Genomic DNA, 24,425 nt, shown 5'->3' with positions numbered 1-24,425 from the left:
ACTATGCCCTCCCTTTATGATTGTTTTAATTAGCCCAGAGAAAGTGGCCAGGGTGAAGTTTCGGCTGTAGCATTTCTCAAATGTTCACTTTTTAAGATTGATGAAGTCTGTATCTCTGAGGTTCTGGTTTTTGAACTAAAATGTGAAAAAGCTACTGTGTGTACAGTTATGTAACAATCTATGTAAAGATCTGTTATCCATGGGATAATAAAGGTTTATTCTATTCTATTCTATTCTACTATATTAGATATTTTTTATCAGGAAGGCCCAGATGGGTTGCCCACTGCCAAAGGGTGAGTCCCAGAGGACCAGAGGCAATAGGCAGTCAACACTGCTGGAGACTGGCTTTCCTAGAAGTTTCTTCATGGTTATTTGTTTGTGGGATTCCCAGGTACATCCAACTACATTTTTCCAGTACAAATTACATTCCGATGTTGTTACTGTCAATGACTCAGGGGTTTCAGGCATATGCAGAACACGAGTGGGGACAGCTCCTTGGTAAATCCCGCACTTGATGGCGACTTGTGCTATAGGCTTGAAGTTTGCCACATCCCCATCAAATTTTATGATTCAGGCTCTTAGTGTCCTTTCTATCTTGTACAAATCTATGTGTTCCAAGATCTGTGTGGGGGGCATCAAGTCATAGGCTTTCTTGTCAATCCAGGTGATGCATAAGTTGCTGAGCCTGGTCTTGCAGTATTGGGTACCTTGTACCAGTAGCTGGTGTGTTGTTTCTCTGGAATTCCTGCTTATTCCCTTCTGTGTATTGAGCCATATGTCTGTTCATCTTAGCAGGGTCATGTGGTGTGGCGACCTCTCCCTCATGGTGGTGTTCATTTGTGCTGCCAGACGCTCATGGACTCTAATCAGCTTTGTTAGCGTTTTAAGCACTATTTTCCTAAATCCAGCAACACACACTGTGTCAGTTTGTGAGAGCTGGGCTCCATCATGTAAATTAGCCTCTATAAATGAAGTGTTTCATGTCCACTTTAAAGGCCTGTGGTATGTAGCCCATATTTAAGACTGAGGTATAATTTAAGGTAGAACCTCTTTAAGCAGTCTTATTGGAATGGGGTCTACTAGCTGTAGTGATAGATGTACTGTGGTGTTACCAAGTAATAGCAACTCCAGGAAGAAGGAACATGAGAAGCTTTAGAAGTACCAAGGGCTGAGAGAGGAACTTGAGAAGATGTGGAGGGTGAAAGAAACAGTGTTTCACATAGTAATTGTAGGACTTGGGGTAGTGAAGGACATCCCAGATCTCTGTCCAGAAAAGTGCAGTCCAAATAACAGCAAAGATGCTGCAAAGGACCATTAAGCTTCTCAAGCTTATATTAGTAAATATATTCGACACCAGAGAACTTTGACTTCGGTTAACTTAACTACTACTAATGTAGGTATAGTGGTCTTTTGTTTACAAACCCTCAGATACGATGATATACTGGCAGCCATGAAGAGGACCAGATGATGGAGAAAAAAACACACACAGACACACAAAAAAAAGAAAAAACCACAACAAACTTTGTTTGTCGTCATTTTCCAGTGCTCTGAATATATTTCTTTTAAGGATACAAAGGTTCAACAATCTCACCAGCAGCACATCTTAACTAGGGCTTGGTATCGTCACTCATTTCTAGAATCGATTCGTTTCCAATTCACAAGGTCCCGAATTGATTTGATCCACGATTCGATTTAATTCTATTCGATTCGACTCAATTCGATTCAATTCGATTCAATTCAATTTGATTCGATTTGACTCGATTCGATTTCAATCTGGGAAATTTTGACAGTCAGAAATATTATAATTCAGATCAGTAGATTTTTGTATCTATAAAAAGGAAGCTGACACTCGCAAGACTTTATCAAAGGTGTAAGCATCACAGCAGATGCCTTTGTGTCAAAGTAGCTGAAGATAAAACACAGTAAAACATGAAGGTGATTTTCCTGGCCTGGGATTTTATAAAAATATTCTGCAGTACATCAAAAACGAAAGAAAACCATTAATCAACATATGAACGTTACCTCTGACGTTACAGCGGTTTTATTACAGACACAGCTGAGCATTTTGCATTTTACATAATTTTAAAAAGTTCAAATTTGTTCAGTATTAAACAGCAGAAATTAGGTTTTCTTTTCGGAAGTATGTAAAAGGAAAAAAAGACAGTGGCCCACAGCGCTGTAAACAACGGTAGACTTTGTGCGTAACAAGCAAGCGAATAATGCAGAAAACAGATTTTTAGACGGGAAACTGTTCTTGAAGTAGAGAGAGAGAGCTGTGCATGAAGTGTGATTTTATCGAGGTGGAAGCAAAACAGTAAAAGTCAGAGTGAATTCATAACGATGTTTATGTGAAGCGCAGTTTGGATCCTCTTTTGCTGCTGGTTCGGTCAATATTGTTTGGAGAGAGAAAAAACTAACAGCTTTAGAATCAGCTCAAAAAGGGCGTAAACACAAAGCGCGGACCCGCCGACAGATTAGAATCAGCGAGCTGTCGGCTTTCAGGCCCGACCGGTGAGAAAGGCGACATCTCACTGATTCTGATCCGCGGATCTGCGCTGTGTGTTTACTAGGGGTGCAACGATGCACAAAATTCACGGTTCGGTTCGGTTCGATACTTTGGTGTCACGGTTTGATATTTTTTCGATACAAAAAAAAATGTTCATGCCTTTTTAATTTGTCATTTATTAAAATTATAAATATATATTTTAACTCAAAAGTACAGTTTTTAAATTTAATGTTGCTGAAACAACAAAGTACTAAAAGAAATAAATATATCTGATGGAGAAATCACTCATCTTTGGAAAAGAGAGTTTATTACAGAGAAATGGCTCTTTCCAAAATAAAAGCTATACTATACGCTTCTTCTGGGGTATATTCTCAGCAGCATATTAAACATATCAGGTCCCCATAAGGAGAATCATGTGCTAACGGCTGTCTAAATGACTCGGGTAAAGTTTGTAGCATGCGTGCTTGTTGTTTTTGTCTGCTTCCACTTGTCTTTGCACTAGGATGCTGTCGGAGTAAATGTGCAGTCATATTCGTTGTGTTCCCACTAGTGCGGTCAGCGTTAATCTTGTTGAAATGACGTTAACGCCACAACACGGCAAATCTCCGTTAACGAGCTACCGCGGATCGCTTGTAGCTCGGACGGCCAACACGTTAACGAGCAAACTGCGCTAACACACTAGTTCCCACCAATGTAATTGAGCATTGCGTGGCACATCCAACATACTCTTTTACTTTTGTCCATGACGTGCTTACCTTCAGGGTCATACGTCACATGAAAACCAAAATAGTTCCAGACGCCACATCTGAATGAGGGTGGGGGAGGTTCAATTTGCCATGTTGCAAGGAGAGCTTAACTTCTGTCTCTCTAGCTTGCCCTGCGCTCAGTGAATCTGCGTTCAACTACTCCACCTAGGCTGCGCTGTCGAGCGCAGATCCACTGAGCGCTCAACACAGACAGCATCGTCAGAAGGAAAGTTGATAAAATAAATTAAACATTTTGTATTGCTCGATACATATGCGTACCGAACCGAAAGCACTGTATCGAACGGTTCAATATCGATACGAGTATCATTGCACTCCTAGTGTTTACGTCTTTGTGCAGATTCCGTGTACCTAGTGCTAGGCCATCAAGCTCTCGTTAAATCCTTTAATGTTTTGTGGTTTTGCTCATGCAGTTGGATAGTGTAGTAGTAAGACTACACACCTTCGGAAAGGGAATCGCAAGTTCGAGTTCCACCCAGTATAAGAGTCCTGGCTAGACCTCCCATGCTAAAACCAAGCCCTGGAATGGCACGGCTACGTCTGATTTCATAGTATTTTCTCTCTGCCGTAGTTACCCACTTGGTCATCATGCTTCACAGCTATACTCACAACAATACTGAACAATACTCACCTCTGTTTGGACGCTGGTTTTCTGCTATCAGGTCAGACTCCCATCATTGTGGCGCTCCACCTGCCTGCCTCACTGCCAGCCTGTTGGATCACGTACATTCTGGACTCTCTCTGGATCATTGCTCACCCGGACCCCTTGGACTCCCTCCTCCCATAACGTCTTCACCTGCAACTCATAAGCCATTACAACATCGTTTAACCAACTGGCCGTGATTCACTGGATTTCCACCCAGGATCCGTTCATGGACTTTTTGAATCTAGCCAAAGTTCATAGTTTAGGTTTCACGTTTCATAGTTTTGTCTCATAGTTCATAGTTCTCAACCTCACAGTTCATAGTTCATAATAATGAACTTTCATGAATGAACTTCATAATTCAGCCTTCAGAATTTCTTGCAAAATTACTATTCATTGTTATCAAATTAGTCACTGTAAATAAATGTATCCACGTCAATCTTTCCTTCGTCTACGTCTGTACTTGAGTTCACACACAAAGCCTGGCCTTTTCGGTCTTAACACACTCCATGTTTTCAAGCTTACCCTCTTGTTCTTTTTTTTCTGAGGAAGTTCTGGCATAGCTTGGACTTGGACTGTTTCGGGTCATTATCTTGCTATAGGATGAATCCCTGACCAACTTGGTGCATACCAGAGGGGATTGCATTGCTCTGCAGAACAACAGTCCAGGATGAGGTAGCAAACATCCATGAATACATCAGGAAGATGACCCCAACCAACCACATGCTCAGTGAATACCTCAGGCAGCAGAAACCCGAGAAAGAGGAGGCACCATCATAGAACGACATGAGGATAGAGGAAGTGGCTGACATCCAGAAATCCTACCAGTGGCTGGACAAAGCTGGACTAAAAGACAGTACAGAGGCACTAATCATAGCAGCACAGGAACAAGCTCTGAGCACAAGATTGATAGAGGCTGGGGGTAGGCTGTGTAAAGATGCCCCTAAGCAATCCAGCACATAACAGCAATGTGTACAATGCTATCAGGCAGGGCATACGTGGAACACCATAACCAAGTGGTTGGCATGGTATACAGAAACATCTGTGCCGAATATGGCCTTAAAGTCCCAAGTTCAAAATGGGAAATGCCCCCTAGGGTGGTGGAGAATGACCGAGCTAAGTTCCTGTGGGACTTCAACATACAGACAGACAAAATGGTGGTGGCTAACCAGCCGGACATAGTGGTGGTTGTCAGGTTTATATTGTTGATTGTCATTTATGCTTAGAAATATTTAACCATATATGCTTAGAGGTGTATAATGGACTGTGTAGTGATAGGATGTGTGATCCTTAGTAGTCTGCAAAGACTTTGTGTGCATTCCAGAGTGTTCTGGCATGCACACTAACATCTTAGGGTCATGGGAAGAGGCCGTATCTTCTCTTGCTAATATATGGTATAGCAAACTCATTTATATCTGTTTTAGTATAAGTGCCTTTTGTTTTGATGGACTGCTGGACTTCCAGACCAGCAAGTTTAGGGAAGTCGTTTATGGGGTCACATTCTGTCCCCCCCCCCCCCCCCCCACGCACACACACATACCTACACACACACACAGACGGTACTCTTGGTTCACGTGTGTACCTATGTTAATGAGCCTATGCATATTCACGTAACCTCAATAAAAGAGCAGTGTTACGAGGGAGCAGACAAGAGCAACTGGGGTCAAGCGAAGGAACGGCATTTGTCCAGTTTGTCTACCTCGTATATGAGAAACATAAAGGACTTTGCCTGCTTGTGTCTTGCTTTGTCGTGTAGTAGAATCGTTCCAGCGAATAGGTTCATGCTACAAACCTATCATTAATTATTCCTTCGAACCAGAGCTCTGGATCGACGTTCATCGAGGGGAAAAAAGAGAGACGCCGAACAACAGACGTCAGTCAGGACTTATAGAAGTTCCTGCAGTAATGTCCCGAGACATGAGAATTCGTCATCGGGCCGGTGGATTAGCTGTCTGTTTTTTTCTCCTCCTCGATAAATGACGGGATTCGAGGCTATACTACACGCTAAGCAACACAGAGTAAGTTTAAAGAGTCCAACTCTATAACTGTACGTCTTCGCCGCTCAGTGGGGTGATGTCCGTGGCCGCTTAGTGGGGATAAAATTTGCCGTCTTAGTGGGGCGATGTACAAAGCCGCTCAGTGTGGTTTTAGTACAGAAGCATTAAGTCGCAGAGTTGCGCAGTTCAAACTTTTTTGGTTCGCCGTCTTAGTGGGGAGAAATACAGACCGCTTTGTGGGGTGCTGTAGTAAATTCTCCGCCGCTCATTGGGGTGTTGAGAAGTTCCGCGGAGTCCAGTTATGGTGGACAATAGGACTTTTATTTTTTGTTGTTGCTGTTGTGTTTGTGTGAGTGGGTGCGGAGGAGAACACGTGGTCTGTGACGTCAGCTGTTGTTGTTATCATGGGTTCCCGAGCAAGTAAGGCTGCCTCACAGGGAGACGACACATTCATTCAAGAATAAGCTCCCGGCAGCGCAACGTATTTATATTCTTATAAAAAATGTGATTTTGAGTTTTCAGAAAACACAGCAGCTTGGAGAGCGTGCAGAGAAGGCCAGCCCACACCAGCAGCAGTTAAGACATGCTCTGGTGAATGGCTTTCACCTGCCCATCACTGCTTTCATTAGGAAACAACCTGCTTAGATTATTCTTTAGATGGCCCTGATCAACAACAGCTTGTGCTCCAGACCATAGATTAGACCAATTGAAAACAGTAATCTGCATTAAGCTTAGGGTTGCTCAAATTCAGTACAATGTCATATGAGATGAAGTAAAATAGGTAAATATTTTAACTAATTACGTGCATAGAGGCACTTGACCTGTTTGAAAGACTGTCATCTTAATATGAGCCATTGCTGACATATAGAGCACACCTTTAACAATAATTAAATATGCTGAACCCTGTATGAAGCAGCTGAAAACTACATGATGGAGAAGCTGAATTGAATATGAAAGTCTTTACCACTGTGGGGCAAAGCACGCACGGCCCAGACCCGCCTCGTGTTCCCAGGAGGCAACAAGCATCGAAGGCGTTGGAAGGGGAGGGGGGATGAGTGAGTGCTTATCAGTGTAAGTGTATGTTTGTGCGTGTCCATAGTTCAGCTGAGACAGTGTCCTTCGCCCTATCAGGCTAAGTAAACAGTCCTCCAGCCAATCCAGGTGGCCTTGGATGGGAAGAATAGTCATCACACAGTCGTTATCAGGGAGTGTTTGTCCGGGTTCAGCCTTGGGCCTGCAGCTGGCGCCGTGGTGGTGCCCGCATTATGATGTCGATTTTGTTGATTTTCTTTTATGCGAGCAGCTCAGGAGAATTTTCAAGGCTGTTCTTTAACACTCAGACACTGGTCTCTTGATCTCCCATTGGAGAGCCACGAGCCTCCCCATGATGGTATCAAATTTCTGTTCCGTGGTGTTGTCATTCTTTTGATTCTGAGACCTCACAACTGCAGTGATCCGTTCTGCGATGTGATCCAACTTTCGCTCAAGGGTCTCATCTTGAGCAGGGACCTCTCTGATGTATCCCACTATACGCTCAATGGTGTTGTTTTGAGCCTTCACAGCAGCTGTAAGCGTCTCCAAGGTGTTAACCATGCTGCGTTCATTGTGAGAGGTCGCGCCTCGTCCCGTCGCTTCGATTCCAGCGGGCAGCCTTGGGGGGGTTTGAACAGCCGGTTCCGCTCTCTCAATTCTCCGATAAGTCAGGGCCATGCCAGCTCCGATTAGCAAGAACCCTGTTATCATGGTTCCGAATAGGTAGATATCTTCAGCGTCCTCAATCGACAGTCCCGCCAGGCACATGACCCTCCAGTTCTGCCACCCGTCCATCGTGCATCCGGCAGGGAAAGTCCCTCCACGGCACTCGGGCTCTCCCGAGCCCAGACATCTCGTTGAGAGAAGGGTGTCAATAGCATTCAGAGACCAGTTGATCAAATCCATAATTCTCTTTTAGGTTTTAGAGAACGACAGTGAGAGACTGTTCCAGGGAAAGTAATGCACATGAGACAAGACAAGGACACAGAGGCTAAGCAGGGAAGATAAGGGTAAGGAGGAGAGGAGAAAAGTGCGACCGCCTTTGCTGAGAGCCAAACGAGAAGAGTCTCCCAGTAATTGTCTCCAACTGTGAGAGCGGTGATTCTACAGGTCACCAGCTATTGCGGTGGAAAAAAGAACAAAAAAAACATATACAAAATTTACATTTTAGATGACAAATAATAATAGGAAAAAGGTTTTGTGTTTCTCAGCCAAGAACAACTACAATCTCATTATCTTCTTTTAAGAAAGGAGAGTTAAAAAAAACAGAGAGAGAGATGCGTGTTGTTTTAAGCAGTAATGTGAATAATGAAAATGTCTTAGTTTTTCACTTTCAGGTGAAAAGCAGACCTGGATTAATTTTCCACATGCAGCGGTCGGAAGAAAGTTATAAGTTAACATCACTGGAAAAGTTCAGGCCAAGTTTCTGGCTGAATTATTTACAGCGCCATGTGTCCCTCGACCAAAAAAGCAAGCTCTCACTCCTCTCTGAAGACAAGAAATGCAGTTCCAAAGAGCAATAACATGGCAGATAAAGAGACAGCAGCAAAAGTCCTGAGCAGAGAGACCCAACAAACAATATCAGAGAAGAAAAGAAAATCCATCATCCCGACTGATTGGATGAATGGCATTGTGTTTTCAACAAGCTGCAACTTCACTGTGCTTGTGAAGAAAACTTTTAAGGAGACTGTCGGAGTTTGACATTTGCCACCTTTGGAGTAAAATGGCAAGAAGAGACAGTGGAGAATACAGGACAAAGCTGAAAGAGAACTGCCTGCTATTGGACTGTTGAAGTGGGAGAGAACAACAGAGTGAGAGGAGTAGGTGAGAACACAGAGGAATGCTGTTGTTTAATGTGGGAAATCAAAATTTGGGTTAGCAAACCTGGGAAAAAGAAAACTGACTGCTTAAGAGGGAAAATTGTGAAGGAGTCTGAAACACTAAAGAGAAACATATACGAAATCACACACACAAACAGAAAATGTATTAATTCTACTAACGCTTACAAATACAAGAGAGCTCATGAAGATTAGACAGCATCTTCAGCATGTGAGTCTGTTTATCATCTTGTCCAAGTCACTTAGTTTGATGGAAAGTGATGCAAAGATCAGTGGACTCATAGCAAATTAGATAAGACATTATCATATTATAGCAGAGAAATGTGAAGGAAAGGCAGCTTTAAGGACATGCCCTGCTGGATATGCAGCTCCACAGACATTGATTAAACCTGCCTAATAACGCAAACACACATGCAATGAAAATCAGCTTGTTATCTCTCATCAGTGTTAAAATAGTGTGAATTTAACAGACACTTGTTATCAAATGCTAAATTTATACAATGCTGACAATTAACTCTCCAGGTTACAGGACAACAACTTTTATGGGGGGGGGGGGGAAAAGATTCTGGTATGACCAACAAGTGATCAGACAATAAATTTGGTTGTTAATATAGTAAATTGGGAGATGCTTTCAGCTTGATTGATGCAGCACAAGTAATTTACTGTATGAGGGAATTCTCTTTTGTGATAATATTTTGAAAATGCATTTCTGTTGTCCTGTCAACTTGGTGGGTTAATAGCTGATATGCAAATTAGTTGATTGTTTTTAGATTAATGAAAGGTGATTGAATTCTAGTACAAGTGAATGGGATGTATTGGAGTTTGTTAGAGTGGAGAATCTAAAGAAAAAAACTCTGTTTCCTGGTTTTGATGTACGGGTGAATCCTGCACCCAGATACACATCTCTGAATACGTCAGAACAAACTTGTTTGGTGAAGTACATGACAACATGTCACATGTTTTATGATGACAGGGAAAAGGGAAACTGAGTAAAATGGGTCTGTGACTCAAATGAGTGAAAAGCACAGACGTGGGGAAGAAACTCACATCTAATAAGACATTAGGCTTATGTTGTGTGTTGTACAGCTAATGGATGGATGTTTTGGAATTAATCTAGCTAATGATTTTTCTTTTGTTGCAAAGTTGAGCCTGTCAATTAGGTTTGGTATGATTTACCCTCCTGAGATGAGGAACATGTGTCATGACTTAACAAGTCTTTTTATTTAGATACTTTCACAGTGCACTGAAAGTTTTGTTTGATCATCTCTGTCATTTCAGCATATCTGCACGATTAGAACAAAAGCGCTACACGGCTCTGGAGAAAGTCACTTATTTGGGACAATCAGAAAGCAAGTTCCTGTCCAAAAGGATTCAGCGAGAAAATCCAGTCTAAATTCTTTTTCTTTTTGAAATGACATCATTTTGCTGAAGGTGGAAACGAAATGCGACGATATGTTCCACTATCAGCAAAGAAAGAATGAAAGAATGAATGATCACTGTGAGAAAGTGTGTACACCTGTGCAGCGCTAACATTTCCATTCTCTTTTCTACAGCAGAGGGTTAATCATGTGTTAATGTTTTCCTACCACAGGATTCCTGGGTTTATGTGTGGAGGAAACTATGCTTACAGGCTATATGTTGGTTATGCAATTCCACTATGTTGTTGGGGAAATGTTAAAGATTACTTTGACAATGGGAATAACATGTGAGACATTTCCTGTGTTGAAACCAGTGTCACTTCTTTTCGCAACTATGGATGGTTAACTTTATGGTCTTTTTGTAGCACCTCTGGATCCTGTCGACTTGCGCCTGACCACCAGGAGGGTCCACGTGTGTGGCTAGTGTTTGTTTTTCTAAGAGTGCGTGTAGAGGATTCAGCAGAGACAGACAAGTGACATGAGAAAACAAATGGGAGATGCAGTGTTTATGGAATCGTTTAATATGGGGCTCATTAGCTGGCCACTATTGAGCTCATAGTGATAAATGAGTGGAGTGACTTTGTCTAAGGGAAGTCACTGATTACAGTAATGTTGACTGACCACATGGGATGATCCATGGGGTGAATTATGGCAATAATTATGGTTTACTGATTTGAGAAAACCTGAACATGATACTTGTATTTGATGCTGAATACTTTATTACTCTTATGATACAATTGTTTGCAAGTGTGAAGTTTGATTTAACTTATAGATCTTGTTTTCCAGGCCATCATGGTGTGTATGCAGGGTCCTAGTGGAGCCAGGTGTTAAGCAAACTTAATATGCAAAACACACTAACATCTCATCTCATTCATGTAACCTCAATAAAAGAGCAGTGTTACGAGGGAGCAGACAAGAGCAACTGGGGTCAAGCGAAGGAACGGCGTTTGTCCAGTTGGTCTTCCTTGTATACAAGAAACATAAAGGACTTTGCCTGCTTGTGTCTTGCTTTACCGTGTAGTAGAATCGTCTGAGCGTTCCAGCGAATAGGTTTATGCTACAAACCTATCAGTGGTAGACAAGTAGAAGAAAACGGCCGTAGTGATCGATGTGTACGGCAACATCAGGAAGAAGGAACACAAGGAACTCAGGGCTCAGAGTAGAGCTGGAGAAGATGTGGAGGGTGAAGGTAACAGTGTGTGTGTGTATATATACAGGGCTCTAGACTAACTCTATATATATATATATATATATATATATATATATATATATATATATATATATAGGCTTTATTTATAGGCTATAAATAAAACAATGTATGAAAAGTTGGACATTTGTAATGCATAAGCTTGATGTCCTTGTTTTTGTTATTTTTATTATGTTATGATTATTATTATTATTTAGTATGGTAGTTATCCAAGTTTTTTTACACTGAAAATGTACACAAGGCATAAGACCACACCACCTAAAATGGAAACCAAATAAAAACTCCTGATAGAATAAGATATGACCCCGAGTGCACAAAAGCTAGGATACATTCAACAATAAAATCTTGCTACATTTTTAAAATTCTATACTAGATTAATAGAAGTTGGCTGATCATTGTCTTTGTTAGCTGCAACTTACTGTCCATTAGTTGTAACTACTAAATCCTCAAGTAAAAGAGGCTGAACAATGATGTAACCGACTTTCACAGTTCAGCTCCCTCAAGGTTGAAGCAAACCAATAAAACTCTTCTTCAGCCCACATACATATGATTCACTATATGCATTTGATTGATGAGTGTACTTGTATTTGAAGTTCTGATATATTTAAAAGAATAATACAGACATAATGCATAACACAGGTTGCATTTTAGTGCAATTTTGATTTTATGTCGTCATAAAATGCATAACTGATTATGCTGCTATATTTGTTTTGTAGCATTTTTATTTTTTTTAATTCATGGATGAGGAGTTAAATACCACATATGTAACTCTAGATGGATACATTGAAGTTAACAAGTACAGATATGTTTATTTCTGTATTATCTTTACATTATACATTATAATAATATGCAGTAATTCTACCATCGTGTATGTGATCTGGATTCATAAAAACCTTCATGAGCCTATGTACATTTTCATTGCAGCTTTGCTACTGAACTGTCTCCTTTTCAGCACAAATATTTATCCAAAACTTCTGATTGACTTTTTATCTGAAAAACAAGTCACAACATATTCAGCCTGTCTCTTTCAATTTTTTATGTTTTACACTTTAGGCAGTTCAGAGTTCTTTCTCTTGGAAGCCATGGCCTATGACAGATATGTGGCTATTTGTAAACCTCTTGAATATCCAACTATCATGAACAAAATTACTGTGATCATTTTCCTGGTCGTATCTTGGCTTATACCTGCTTTTCATATTGCAGTCCAAGCAATAGGGAGTGCTGAAGCAACATTGTGTAACTTTAATTTAAAGGGAATATTTTGTAATAATGCAGTTTACACTCTTCAGTGTGTAAGGTCAAGATTAATTATTGTATTTGGAGTGGTTGCTTTAATAGATCTTATAATACTTCCTTTGCTCTTCATTGTTTTCACTTATACAAACATTTTTATCATCTCATATCAAAGTTGTAAAGAAATTAGGAAGAAAGCTGCAGAGACCTGTTTACCCCATCTGTTAGTTTTAATCAGTATTTCCTGTTTAAGTATCTATGATGTAGGCATAGCTCGAGTGGAATCAGATTTTCCAAAAGTTGCTCGATTACTAATGACATTACAATTATTACTCTATCATCCATTGTTTAATCCATTCATTTATGGGCTCAAAATGAAGGAAATTTCTAAACAGCTAAAAAGATTCTTTTGTCATCCCAGAATCATTACGTGTATTAACTATGAATGCTAATGTGCCGTAATTGTTATGTAATCAGTTTGCTGAAGTTACTGAAAATGTTTTTCATTTAACATAATCAAAAAGTAAAACATAAAAATGTCATCTTTACTCATTTAATTATTCATAAATTATTGCTATTATTTTTCGTAGGTTTAGTTCATATTGATAATAGGACAAACATGTTCTAACTTTATTTTTTAAATATACTATTCCTCAACAAGTTTTTCTTTAGTTTCTCATAATTACAAGTCTAACAGAGTAATCAATCTTTTTAAAGAAAACATATTTAAGCAAAATAAATTACATAGTTTTAATTCATTTCACACATTTATTTTTTTAAGTTGTATGTTGCAGTGCTCCGTACAATGCTCATCTAAACAGGATGTAATATCGACAGTTTCAGAGCTACAGAGTTTTGGTTACAACCTAGGAGCTTTGGAGAAGCAATTAATGAAAAATGTATGCAGTTGTTTTAACATAAACATATTCATTCTGCCACAGGTAAAATGATAGGTAATTAAATCAATTTTCAGATTAATGTCTTTAAACTTTTATATTTCTTCATTTTTACATTATTGCTAATTCTCATTTACGATATGCTAGTGGAACATAGTGAAACATAGATTCTCCATTAAAGGAATGAGTGGTAACACTTTGTAACTTTTGCCCAAGGACCTGCATCTTCACCACTTGTCACATTTTATCGGTGAGTGTGAGTTATTAACCAAACAGATGTATGTAGAAATGTTCATAAATCCACAATATTATTAACAAGAGAACATTAAAAAACATGTCAAATGTTTTGAAATGAAACTACAATATTTTACCATTTCATGAAAAATATTAACACCTTTACAGACAGATATGTTATAAAATCTACCTTCACAGTCTGCAATTAACTTATATAAATAATTTGTAAAACAAATGAAACTTCTAAACTCAATCTTAAGTTTTTCTTTTGTCAGATCTAACTATAATAAATATATAATTGGGAAAAGTAGATGAAAATTTAAACTTTTTTTTTCATGATATGACATCTTTGCCATTACTTTTGTTGTTGCAGGGTGGGTTCAGAATCTTCCCCATAATATCTAATATGGTATCAAGAATTTTCCTGGTTAATATGTATCGAGTTTGAAATTGTAGTATTATAACAACCCAATTAGTCATCATAGCTGTTATTTTATCAGACCGATTACCTTACCGTAATTATCTTAGAGATTCATATGATATTTTAATGTGTAGAGAGAGATAATGAAAATTTATTTTTCCTTAGTGTATTGATCACCTGTTCTGACAATAACACATATAACAGGCTTATTTGAACCATAGTGGGACAGACACTCATCACAGCAAGACCACCCTAGAACATGATAATCTGAAAAACATATCCCTCTGTGAGTATGACTGTTCCTCTTTCAAGGAGTAGATGCTGTGTGTGTTCCAAGGAAGAACCAAGGTATAAACCATCAACACCTTATATGGAAATGATAAGTTGTGCTACAAGTTATGAGAGTTGTGTGTCTGTGTGCCTGACTGTATAAGGGAAGCCCAGCTCTGCTTCCGCTTTAGAGACGCTGGCTTGACTTTGACTGACTGGACTCTCTCTCTTGCTGCAACGTGAATAAAACTCACTTCAAAGACACTCATCAAGTGTTTGTATTTTATTTTTTTTTAATTCCACAACAACATATAGGTGAATATTCATGTCTGTGCATTCCCAGGTGCTGCCAGCTAAATCTAAATTTTATCACTCCCTCTTTTCCATTCAAGCAATCTCCACCACCAGCATCTTGGCTCCGGGGGGGTCCTGCGGTAATCCCTCTCATAGCTTTGGTTCCGTTCCACCAAGATGGGCCATTGAATTGTACTCAGTCAATCTGTTCTGTCATTTCCATGTTTACTCAATTTTGAATTATGAAAAATATCTGAATATAATAACCTTATTGTGTTGACTATCAAGTTTACTTTATTTATATAGCACAATAATTAACAGAAGTTGACCAAAAGAAAAAAGGACACATTTACATTCCAAGTCTTAAAGAAACCCAGTTCCTAAATATATGGCAAGCTGACAGGTCTGTTTTATTGTGTTAACTATTTCTTGTGGAAGGTGATTTAATTGTCATTAAAATGTGCTCAGAATTTTCAAATTGATGATGATTTATTTGATAAATCAAGACACACGGCTCTCTGCCATATAAGCTACCTTTATAAGTTAAAAGTATCAAAATCAGTACTCAGTATCAGTAATGTTGAACCTGTATTTACTTTGCAGTGTTGCAGACCACTAGGAGCCAAGCTTCTCATTTGACTGTCATGAAACATCTGTGTGCTGGCAGGAGAGGACCCAAACACAAACTCATGGAAAACGGTACTTAACTCAAAATACAGCTTTATTACTGAACGGGGAAAAAGGCGATACAAGACAATGCTAAACTAAACTGGGAAATTCTAATGCTAATCTAATCTAATTACTCAGGGAAACACAGGGAGAGACACACAGCCATGAGGGAGGACCGAACTGAGAGAGATGCTGACCTAAATACACAGAGGGATGACAGGGACGTGAGGACACGCACAGCCGATACGAATAACCATAACGAGACAGGGGAAGCTAGACTAAACGGAATGAACATGAAAACATGGGACCTTTACAATAAAACAGGAAACATGATGTGTGAGTGGAGGAGAAGCAGGCTAGAGGGATCATGGGAACACGAGGGAGAGCACAGACCTGACGGGCTGGGGAAACATGATGGAATAAAACACAAGGATGGGAAACAAGGCACAAGGACTCACACAACTAAATAAACACAGATGCACAGGGGGAGACAGAGGGCAAAGACACAAGGGGAAATCTAATAAACCTGTCATGATTCGGCTGTGTGGAAGGCAGGAATGGACCCAAACGCAAACTCACGAGGACAGAACTTAAACTCAAAAGCACAGCTTTATTGCTGGGAAAACAGATCATACCAACAATACAAAACTAAACTAAACTGGGAAAAACTAATTATAACGTGCACCAGGAGACACAGGGAGGATCACACAGCTATGAGGGAGAACGCAACACAGAACTGAGGGAGACGCGGACATAAATACACAGAGGGTCAACGAGGAAAGTAGGAGCACATGGGGAACACAGCTGACACTGATAATCATAACAACATAACACTGACTCATGCTGACGGGAGACTGTCAAAGTAAAACAGGAAGTACACAGGGGCGCAGACAGGAGGGCAGGAGAGAACACGGGGAGAGCACAGACATAACGGGCTGGGGAAAACATGGGATAAAACATAAGGAGGAGAAACAAGGCATGGGGACTCACAGATGCGTGGAGACACATGGAGTAAGGTCACGAGGGGAAATCTCATAAACAAAACTGAACAACCTCGGAATCATAGAATAAATAAAGAACAGAATACAAAAACACAAGAAAACTAAGAACGCTGGGTCAAAAGGACACAGGACCATGACAAAACCATAGTGAACAGAATAACCTAGGAACCAAATGTGATGTTTACAGAACTTTTATTTTGAAAGGTCGAATGTAAGGCAGAAGGAGGATATAGAAAAAAGGAGACAACAGAAAACGGTAGATGAACAAGTTAGCGCTGCAGACTGTGTTGCCGCTGCAAGCCTGAGAATTAAAGAATGGAACTGAGAAATACTGAAGGTGTCATCATTAATGTTTGAGGCATGCAAATATTACATTGGCGACGAGAGTAAAGGTTACAACCAAAGCAAGACGAAGGAAGTTGCCCTACCCGGAGCTTAGGAGACAAGAACATGGCTGCACACGCTACTCCACTTCCACCCTTCGACACGGAGACTGACCTCGGTTCCGTCAGACCTCGCTGGATGAAATGGCTTCAGGGGTTTGGAAACTACACCACCGCAATGAATATTACTGGAGATGCGAGATTAAGAGCATTATTGCTGCATGTGGCTGGTGAAAAAGTGCATGACGTTTACGACACGTTAGCAACGGATGGCGACAAGTACGCAGATACAAAACAGAAAGTGTCAGTGTACTTTGCGCCTAAGAAAAACGTGCAGTATCAGATTTATCTGTTCAGGAAAGCGGTGCAGGAGTCAGGTGAAACGTTGGACAACTATCACACCAGGCTTAGGATTCTAGCCAAAAACTGTGAGTTTGCAGACATGACTGCAGAAATCAAAACACAAATTATCCAAAGCTGTACATCATCACAGCTGCGTAGAAAAGCACTCAGAGAACCTGATTTAACGTTGGATGATCTATTAAATCATGGGTGTGCATGTGAGTTGTCTGAATTGCAAGCTCCAGGGATGGAAGCTGACAAGACAGCTGCAGTTAATAAAGTACAGCACAAAACAGGACTTGACATCACGGCTAGAAACAAATGGACACCCTCATGGCAGCCGAATAACCACTGTCGAAACTGTGGAGGCAGATATCCTCATGAGCAAGGCTGCCCAGCCAAAGACAAAATCTGTAATTCTTGTGGCAAATACAATCATTTTGCAAAGCAATGTCGCTCAAAGAGAAAAGAGACACATTGTGGAAAGAAGTATAAGAAAAATCTGCCACCACAAACTGTTCATCAAGTAACAGATAGCGCTGCACATGTGGAGACAGGGCACACGTCCAGCAGTGATGACGCCTATGTATATGTGGTGAACACAGCTAAACATCCTAAACTCCCACATACTGAAATCAGAGTAATGGGCACCCAGATACCGGTGCTAATCAATTCTGGGGCCACTGCTAACTGCTTAACTGAAGCTACCTACAACAAACTGACACCACGTCCTACATTGACTTCGACAGACATGAAGATTTACCCATACCACTCATCTACATCTCTCCCTGTGTGTGGTGCATTCAGGTGCAGTGTGGAAAAAAAAGACAAAACAGTTAGGTGTTCCTTCTTGTGTGTTCCTTTTCATTTACGTCAAAAAGTGGAGGACGAACTTCAGAAATTAGAAGCTGATGACATTATTGAAAAGGTTACGGGACCAACACCGTGGGTTTCACCCATTGTAACACTGCCAAAACCAAAGAATCCGGATGACGTACGGATATGTGTGGACATGAGACAAGCAAACACTGCAATCGAATGAGGACGACACGTCACGCCCACGATTGATGATGTAATCCATGAGCTGAATGGATCTACGGTGTTCTCAAAACTTGATCTCAGGGCAGGATACCACCAACTTGAATTACACCCTGACAGCCGCTACATTACGACGTTCACTACTCATCTGGGATTTCAGCGCTATAAAAGACTGAGCTTTGGAGTCTCTTCTGCAGCTGAAGTGTTCCAAAATGCTATTTATCAGACGCTGCAAGGACTGAACGGAGTCAAAAATCTCAGTGATGACATTATAGTCTTTGGCAGGGACCAGGCTGATCATGACAGCAATCTTACAGCTCTCTTTAAGCGACTATCAGAGTCAGGTCTTACTCTGAATTGAGAGAAGTGTGAATTTAATAAAACGAAACTTGAGTTTTTTGGTTTCATCTTCTCTGCAGGTGGCGTATCAGCAGATCCTAAAAAGGTTGCAGCAGTTCAACACGCTCCCAACCCAAAAACACCTGCTGACATCAAAAGTCTCTTTGGCATGGCCAATTACTGCTCAAGGTTCATCAGAGACTTCTCATCGATCTCTGAGCCACTGCGCAGGCTCACACACAAGGACACCCCTTGCACATGGGGTCAAGACCAAGAAACTGCATTGCAGGCACTCAAGGTCAGTCTCACAAGCGACATGACGATGTCCTACTTCTATCCCAGCAGACAGACTGAACTGATAGTTGATGCTAGTCCAGTAGGACTGGGCGGCATTCTCTGTCAAAAAGATGAAAAGGGGATGAAGCACATTATTGCATATGCAAGCAGAGCACTGAGTGATGTGGAAACGAGATACTCGCAGACTGAGAAAGAAGCACTCGCCATTGTGTGGAGTTGCGAACATTTCCATTTGTATGTTTATGGACATCCATTCACACTGGTGACCGATCACAAGGCACTCGAAATCATCTGGAATAACCCAAGATCAAAACCACCTGCCAGAATAGAAAGATGGGGACTGAGACTTCAGCCATATAACTTCAGAGTGGAATACAGAAAAGGTGCTGATAATCCAGCTGACTTTATGTCACGTCATCCAGTGCCAACACAGGAGAATGAAAGTGCTCGTGCATGTAAGGTTGCAGAAGAGTATGTCAATTTCTTCTCTTATCACTCCACCCCAAAAGCCATGACACTTCACGAGATAAAAACAAAGACTCTGAAAGACCAGGTTCTGCAGGAAGTCATCGGTCACATCAGGAACAACACGTGGCATCTAACAGATAAATCCGAGCATGCTGACATTTTGAAATCATTCAAACATGTTCAAAGTGAACTAACAGTAGCCGACTCATCTGACTTCATACTCAGAGGCACGAGGATAGTCATTCCAACTGTCCTACAAGAAAGAGCAATACAACTGGCACACGAAGGGCACCAGGGTATCGCCAAGACCAAAGCGCTGCTACGTACCAAAGTATGGTTCCCAGAGATCGATCGGAAAGCAGAATCTGCAGTTCAAAACTGTCTGCCATGCCAAGCTAGCACACCTGTCACACACACTGACCCTCTGCAGATGTCACCATTACCCGAAATGCCCTGGCACAGTGTCAGTGCAGACTTTTATGGACCACTCCCTACGGGGGAATACCTGCTCGTTGTCACAGACGAGTATTCTCACTATCCACTCGTTGAAAGTGTACGCTCAACATCAGCATCTTCTGTTATCCCAGTCATTGACAAAGTGTTCTCCATGTTTGGAATCCCAAGGACAGTAAAAACTGACAATGGTCCTCCTTTTAACAGTGAGGCTTTCTCACAGTTTGCAGACTACCTAGGTGTGGCAAGAATAAGGCACGGCGGGTCCAGGGATTAGCGTTCTCAGCCATTTTATTTAATATCTCACCACACATCCCATCACCACACACACCTGAGTCCCCGTGTTTTAACCTGGCGGGCGTGATTGCGGATGCCGTGCAGGTGCGTCCGCCCTCCCTGCATGCCACCGCAGACCACGCCCCACCACACACCCCCATCGCCCGATTGAGGCCGGGGAGTCATCCGGCCGAACCTACTCCCCCACCCCACCGGTTCCCAACCTGGGAACAGAGCAAAGTCCTTCGCGGAGGCCGCCCACACCTCAAATGGCGGCGAGGCTTGTCCGGGGGTCGGCCACGCCTCCAGCAGCAGCGGCGAAACTGGTCCGGAGGCCGGCTACCTAGCAAGCCGGCACGACCCCGCCGGCCCTGGGAGGGGCTCACTGCCGGGCGCATCTGACGCTCCGGGGCCGCTCGATCCTTGACCTCAGGCCCAGGTCGCGCAGGCTCCCCTGGCACGGGGACCGCCCTGTCCCCTCCCGGTTTCTCCACCTCTTCCGGCTGGAGCGCTGGCGGGAGCGGCTCGTCCACCGCTGCCTGGAGCGCTGGCGGGAGCGGCTCGTCCACCGCTGGCTGGAGCGCTGGCGGGAGCGGCTCGTCCACCGCTGCCTGGAGCGCTGGTGGCAGCGGCTCGTCCACCGCTGGCGGGAGCGGCTCCGGCAGCCCCTCCCGCGGCTCCTCTTCCTCCAGCCGGCGCAGACCCTCACGCGCCTCGTCTGCCGCCTCCGGTTGGAGCGGCTCGTCCACCGCTCCCGGCAGGAGCAGCCCTTCACCCGGCTGTTCCCCCTCCTCCGGCAGGCGCAGATCCCCGCGCGCCTCGTCTGCTACCTCCGGCTGCTCAGGTGCCCCACGCGGCTCCTCCACCGCTTCACTGTCCTCGGTACACACCTGTAGGGGTGGCGCCCAGGCCCAGAGCAGCGCCGCCAGCTCCCCAATCCGTTGCAGGTGGCGCTCGGACTGGTCCTGTAGCTCTGCCTGCTGGTGACGCACCTCCGCCGCCTGCTCCCGCTGGGCGGCCGCCATTTCGGCCACCCTCTGGGCCAGCTCCTCCACTCCCTGGCTCCGATAAGAACCCGCCGTGCCGCCTCCTGGGTTTCGGCGCCACTGTGGCAAGAATAAGGCACGGCGGGACCAGGGATTAGCGTTCTCAGCCATTTTATTTAATATCTCACCACACATCCCATCACCACACACACCTGAGTCCCCGTGTTTTAACCTGGCGGGCGTGATTGTGGATGCCGTGCAGGTGCGTCCGCCCTCCCTGCACGCCACCGCAGACCACGCCCCACCACACTAGGATTTCATCATCGCAAAATCACACCTTGTTGGCCTCAGGCGAATGCCATTGCTGAGAGATTTATGAGAACCCTAGGCAAAGCACTGAGAGTTGCCGAGACGCAGGGCACATCATGGAAACAGCAACTGAACATCTTTCTTCGTGAGTACAGATCTACACCTCATAGCACAACAGCGAGCTCACCAGCTGAAATACTGTTTCAACGCCAGCTATACACCAAGCTCCCTTTCGTTAACACCACTCCACGGAAGTGTTCAGATGCTGAAGTGAGAGCAAGGGATGATAGTGCAAAGATCAAGATGAAGGTGATCGCAGATGCAATTCGTCGCGCCAGACCACACTCACTAAGTCTGGGTGACACAGTGCTGCATCGCCAACCGAAGCACAACAAATTATCCACACCATACAATGCAAAACCCTACAAAGTGACTAAGGTTAAGGGTTCTGAAATTACAGCTACAAGGGATGGACACTCAATTGTCAGGAATGCCTCATTCTTCAAGAAAATCAGACATGGACTTGAAGATGCCCCACCTGGACGGCATGTCGACCCCGCCTTAACAGACAAGCCCAGATACCCAGTCAGATCGAACAGACGCGTACCTATGCATCTGTCTGATTACATCAGATCTAAGACTTAAATATCTGAGTGACCAGTTAAAGGTTATGCTGCGTGTAACATGTTTGTTGTTCCTGAATCTAACACTGTAACCAGTATTATAGTGTTGAATGTTTATAGTGTTTAGTCAGAGATCTGCGCAAATGCAGTGCTGTTTAAGTGATGTTTAGGTGTGGAGAAACTCAAGTAATAAGAACATTCAGTAATTTTATTAGGTGTCGTTGTCATAGGTTCAGATTAATAATTCACCTCGCTGAGTACCTAAGTTTGTTAAAGAAAAAAAAAAGGAGGTGATTGTGATGTTTACAGAACTTTTATTTTGAAAGGTCGAATGTAAGGCAGAAAGAGGATATAGAAAAAAGGAGACAACAGAAAACGGTAGATGAACAAGTTAGCGCTGCAAGCCTGAGAATTAAAGAATGGAACTGAGAAATACTGAAGGTGTCATCATTAATGTTTGAGGCATGCAAACATTACACCAAATAATACAGAATGATCAAAAATGTATGAAAACTAAAAAAAACTGGATCAAAAGACCCAGGACCATGACATTAACCCTCTGGGGTCCAGGGTGACTACTACTACCACTACTTTTGATTTTATCTCTATATTTCTATGGCGTTATTTTAGTGCCTCTATTCTGAGCGCACCTAAAAACAAATTGCAAGCGGAAATGTTGCATGTTGAGGAGAAAATTATTTTGACAAACAAAATTCATTTCTGTGTGCAAGAAATATATTTCAGTATTTGCGATTATCATTACACACAATAACAGCATTTTGTCCAAAACTCAAATGAGACAGTAGCAGAGGAACGCAGAATGGCGGAGTTTAAAATATTAGTCTTTCTGGATCACGAAATAAACTGATGTTGCCGTATAAACTTCAAATATCTGCTCAATTTATCAAGACATCACATATTTGCAAGAGTGCTCTAACTTCTTCGGAGATGCCTGTTACCCACCAGCTGACCCCAAAGCTGGACTAGAATTGGGCGTACTGGGAATTTGCCCGTTGGGCTGATGGTAATTTTATGTTTGTTTGTTTGTTTTTGTAATGGTATAAACAATGAAAGGTGGTGGATTTGCCAATTGGTCATGATGGACTCTGGGCTGGACCAATTACAATACATCCGTATTGAGATGAAAAGGAACGCAATTTGTTCTGTACTTCTGCTAGAAAGAAAAAAAGAAAAGCTGGAGTTATTCTGTGTTTTTACGCTTACGCCTCTTCTTCTCTCATTCTCCCCCCCCCCCCCACTCCTGTTGCTACTTCAATCATGAAACTAGTCAATGATCAGCCGATCAGCTTTTTTCTTTTGTTTGTTTATCGCCCACTTTGCACCAGAAAGAGGAAACCAGCGGATTTCGCGCTAAACAACAGCAGCACATTTAAGCAGTTGTTGTTAGAATTCATTTAATATTACTTTCTAGTATCAGCTGATGTTTACTGGAGCCACAGCCGTAAAAGCTGGTTCTCATGATATCGGTTTGGATATCTGGTGAGAGGGAAACACGAAGGTGAAATCAAGAGATGTCCTTAAGTGGTCATCTGATGTAAACTGTTTAGAGCTCATACATATATACCAACAAGACAGTGTACATCACTGTCACAACAGCGTTTGCTTTCATCCAAAGGCTTTATGGTTTTTTCTATAATACCTGGTGGCCACTCTCTAGTCAAAATGCCCGGACCGATTTTTTTGTCCCAGTCCAGCTGACCAGGTGGTCAAGGTGTGGACTCACGGTCTCTTGCTTCTACAGCCGAACAGAGCAGGCTAAAACTTTGTTATCGGTAAGCTGAAGAAATTAATCTCTAACGAGTTAAAATACCATCAGACTTTATGCTGCTTACTGCTTAATTTTTTGATGTCAATCAGTTGTTTTACAATACAGTGGAACCTGGACTTACGAATACCCCATTTAACGGAAATTTCAAGTTACGAAGGCACTTAACGGCACTTAACGGCAAAATGCCCGTGTAACAAAATCCGCTGGCTCTGATTGGCTGATCCTAGAATGCCTACAATGCCCACAATGCATTCCAAATCATGTGACAACCCCCTTGGCTTTCGTACTTGCGCTTCGCTGTTCCACTTGAACGACATATTGTTGTTGCAGTTACCAATTAGCCTATAACCTATCGTTCACTCAAAAGGCGCGATGGGTGCTTCGACTAATTTCGTAAATCGGGGTTCAACTGTACTCCGTATTGAATACTTGGAGGTAATTTTTAGTGTATTTCCACTTGTACTAGTAGGCCTATGATACAAGCGGGATTAAGCACATCTATTCTAATACTCCTATTCGTGGACTGAGTCCTTGTGTTTACATGTTATTGAAATTATTTGCACTTTGTTCGGTTTCTGATAAGCGTTTGTGTATTGCTCCAACAATGATTTTATATCTGATGGATCTAATGAATGTTTACCATGAAAAGTGAATTATATGGTGACTATAATTCCTGAATGTTTGAAGCCTTGTAGATAA

At 42.3% G+C, this 24,425-nt stretch overlaps 1 protein-coding gene across 1 annotated transcript; it reads left to right on the top strand.

Moving 5' to 3' along the window:
- Window positions 1–11,960: 11,960 nt before the first annotated feature.
- Window positions 11,961–13,115, top strand: LOC146500148 (olfactory receptor 1-like). Its single transcript, XM_085134853.1, has one exon. It carries the CDS (start codon window positions 12,143–12,145, stop codon window positions 13,088–13,090), a length of 948 nt encoding a protein of 315 aa, XP_084990979.1. The 5' UTR covers window positions 11,961–12,142; the 3' UTR covers window positions 13,091–13,115.
- Window positions 13,116–24,425: the final 11,310 nt, after the last annotated feature.

Source organism: Neolamprologus multifasciatus, chromosome 16 (genome assembly GCF_963576455.1).
Source record: "Neolamprologus multifasciatus chromosome 16, fNeoMul1.2, whole genome shotgun sequence".
In the NCBI taxonomy this organism is placed as follows: Eukaryota; Metazoa; Chordata; class Actinopteri; order Cichliformes; family Cichlidae; genus Neolamprologus; species Neolamprologus multifasciatus.
This window is presented reverse-complemented; position numbering and strand designations above follow the sequence as displayed.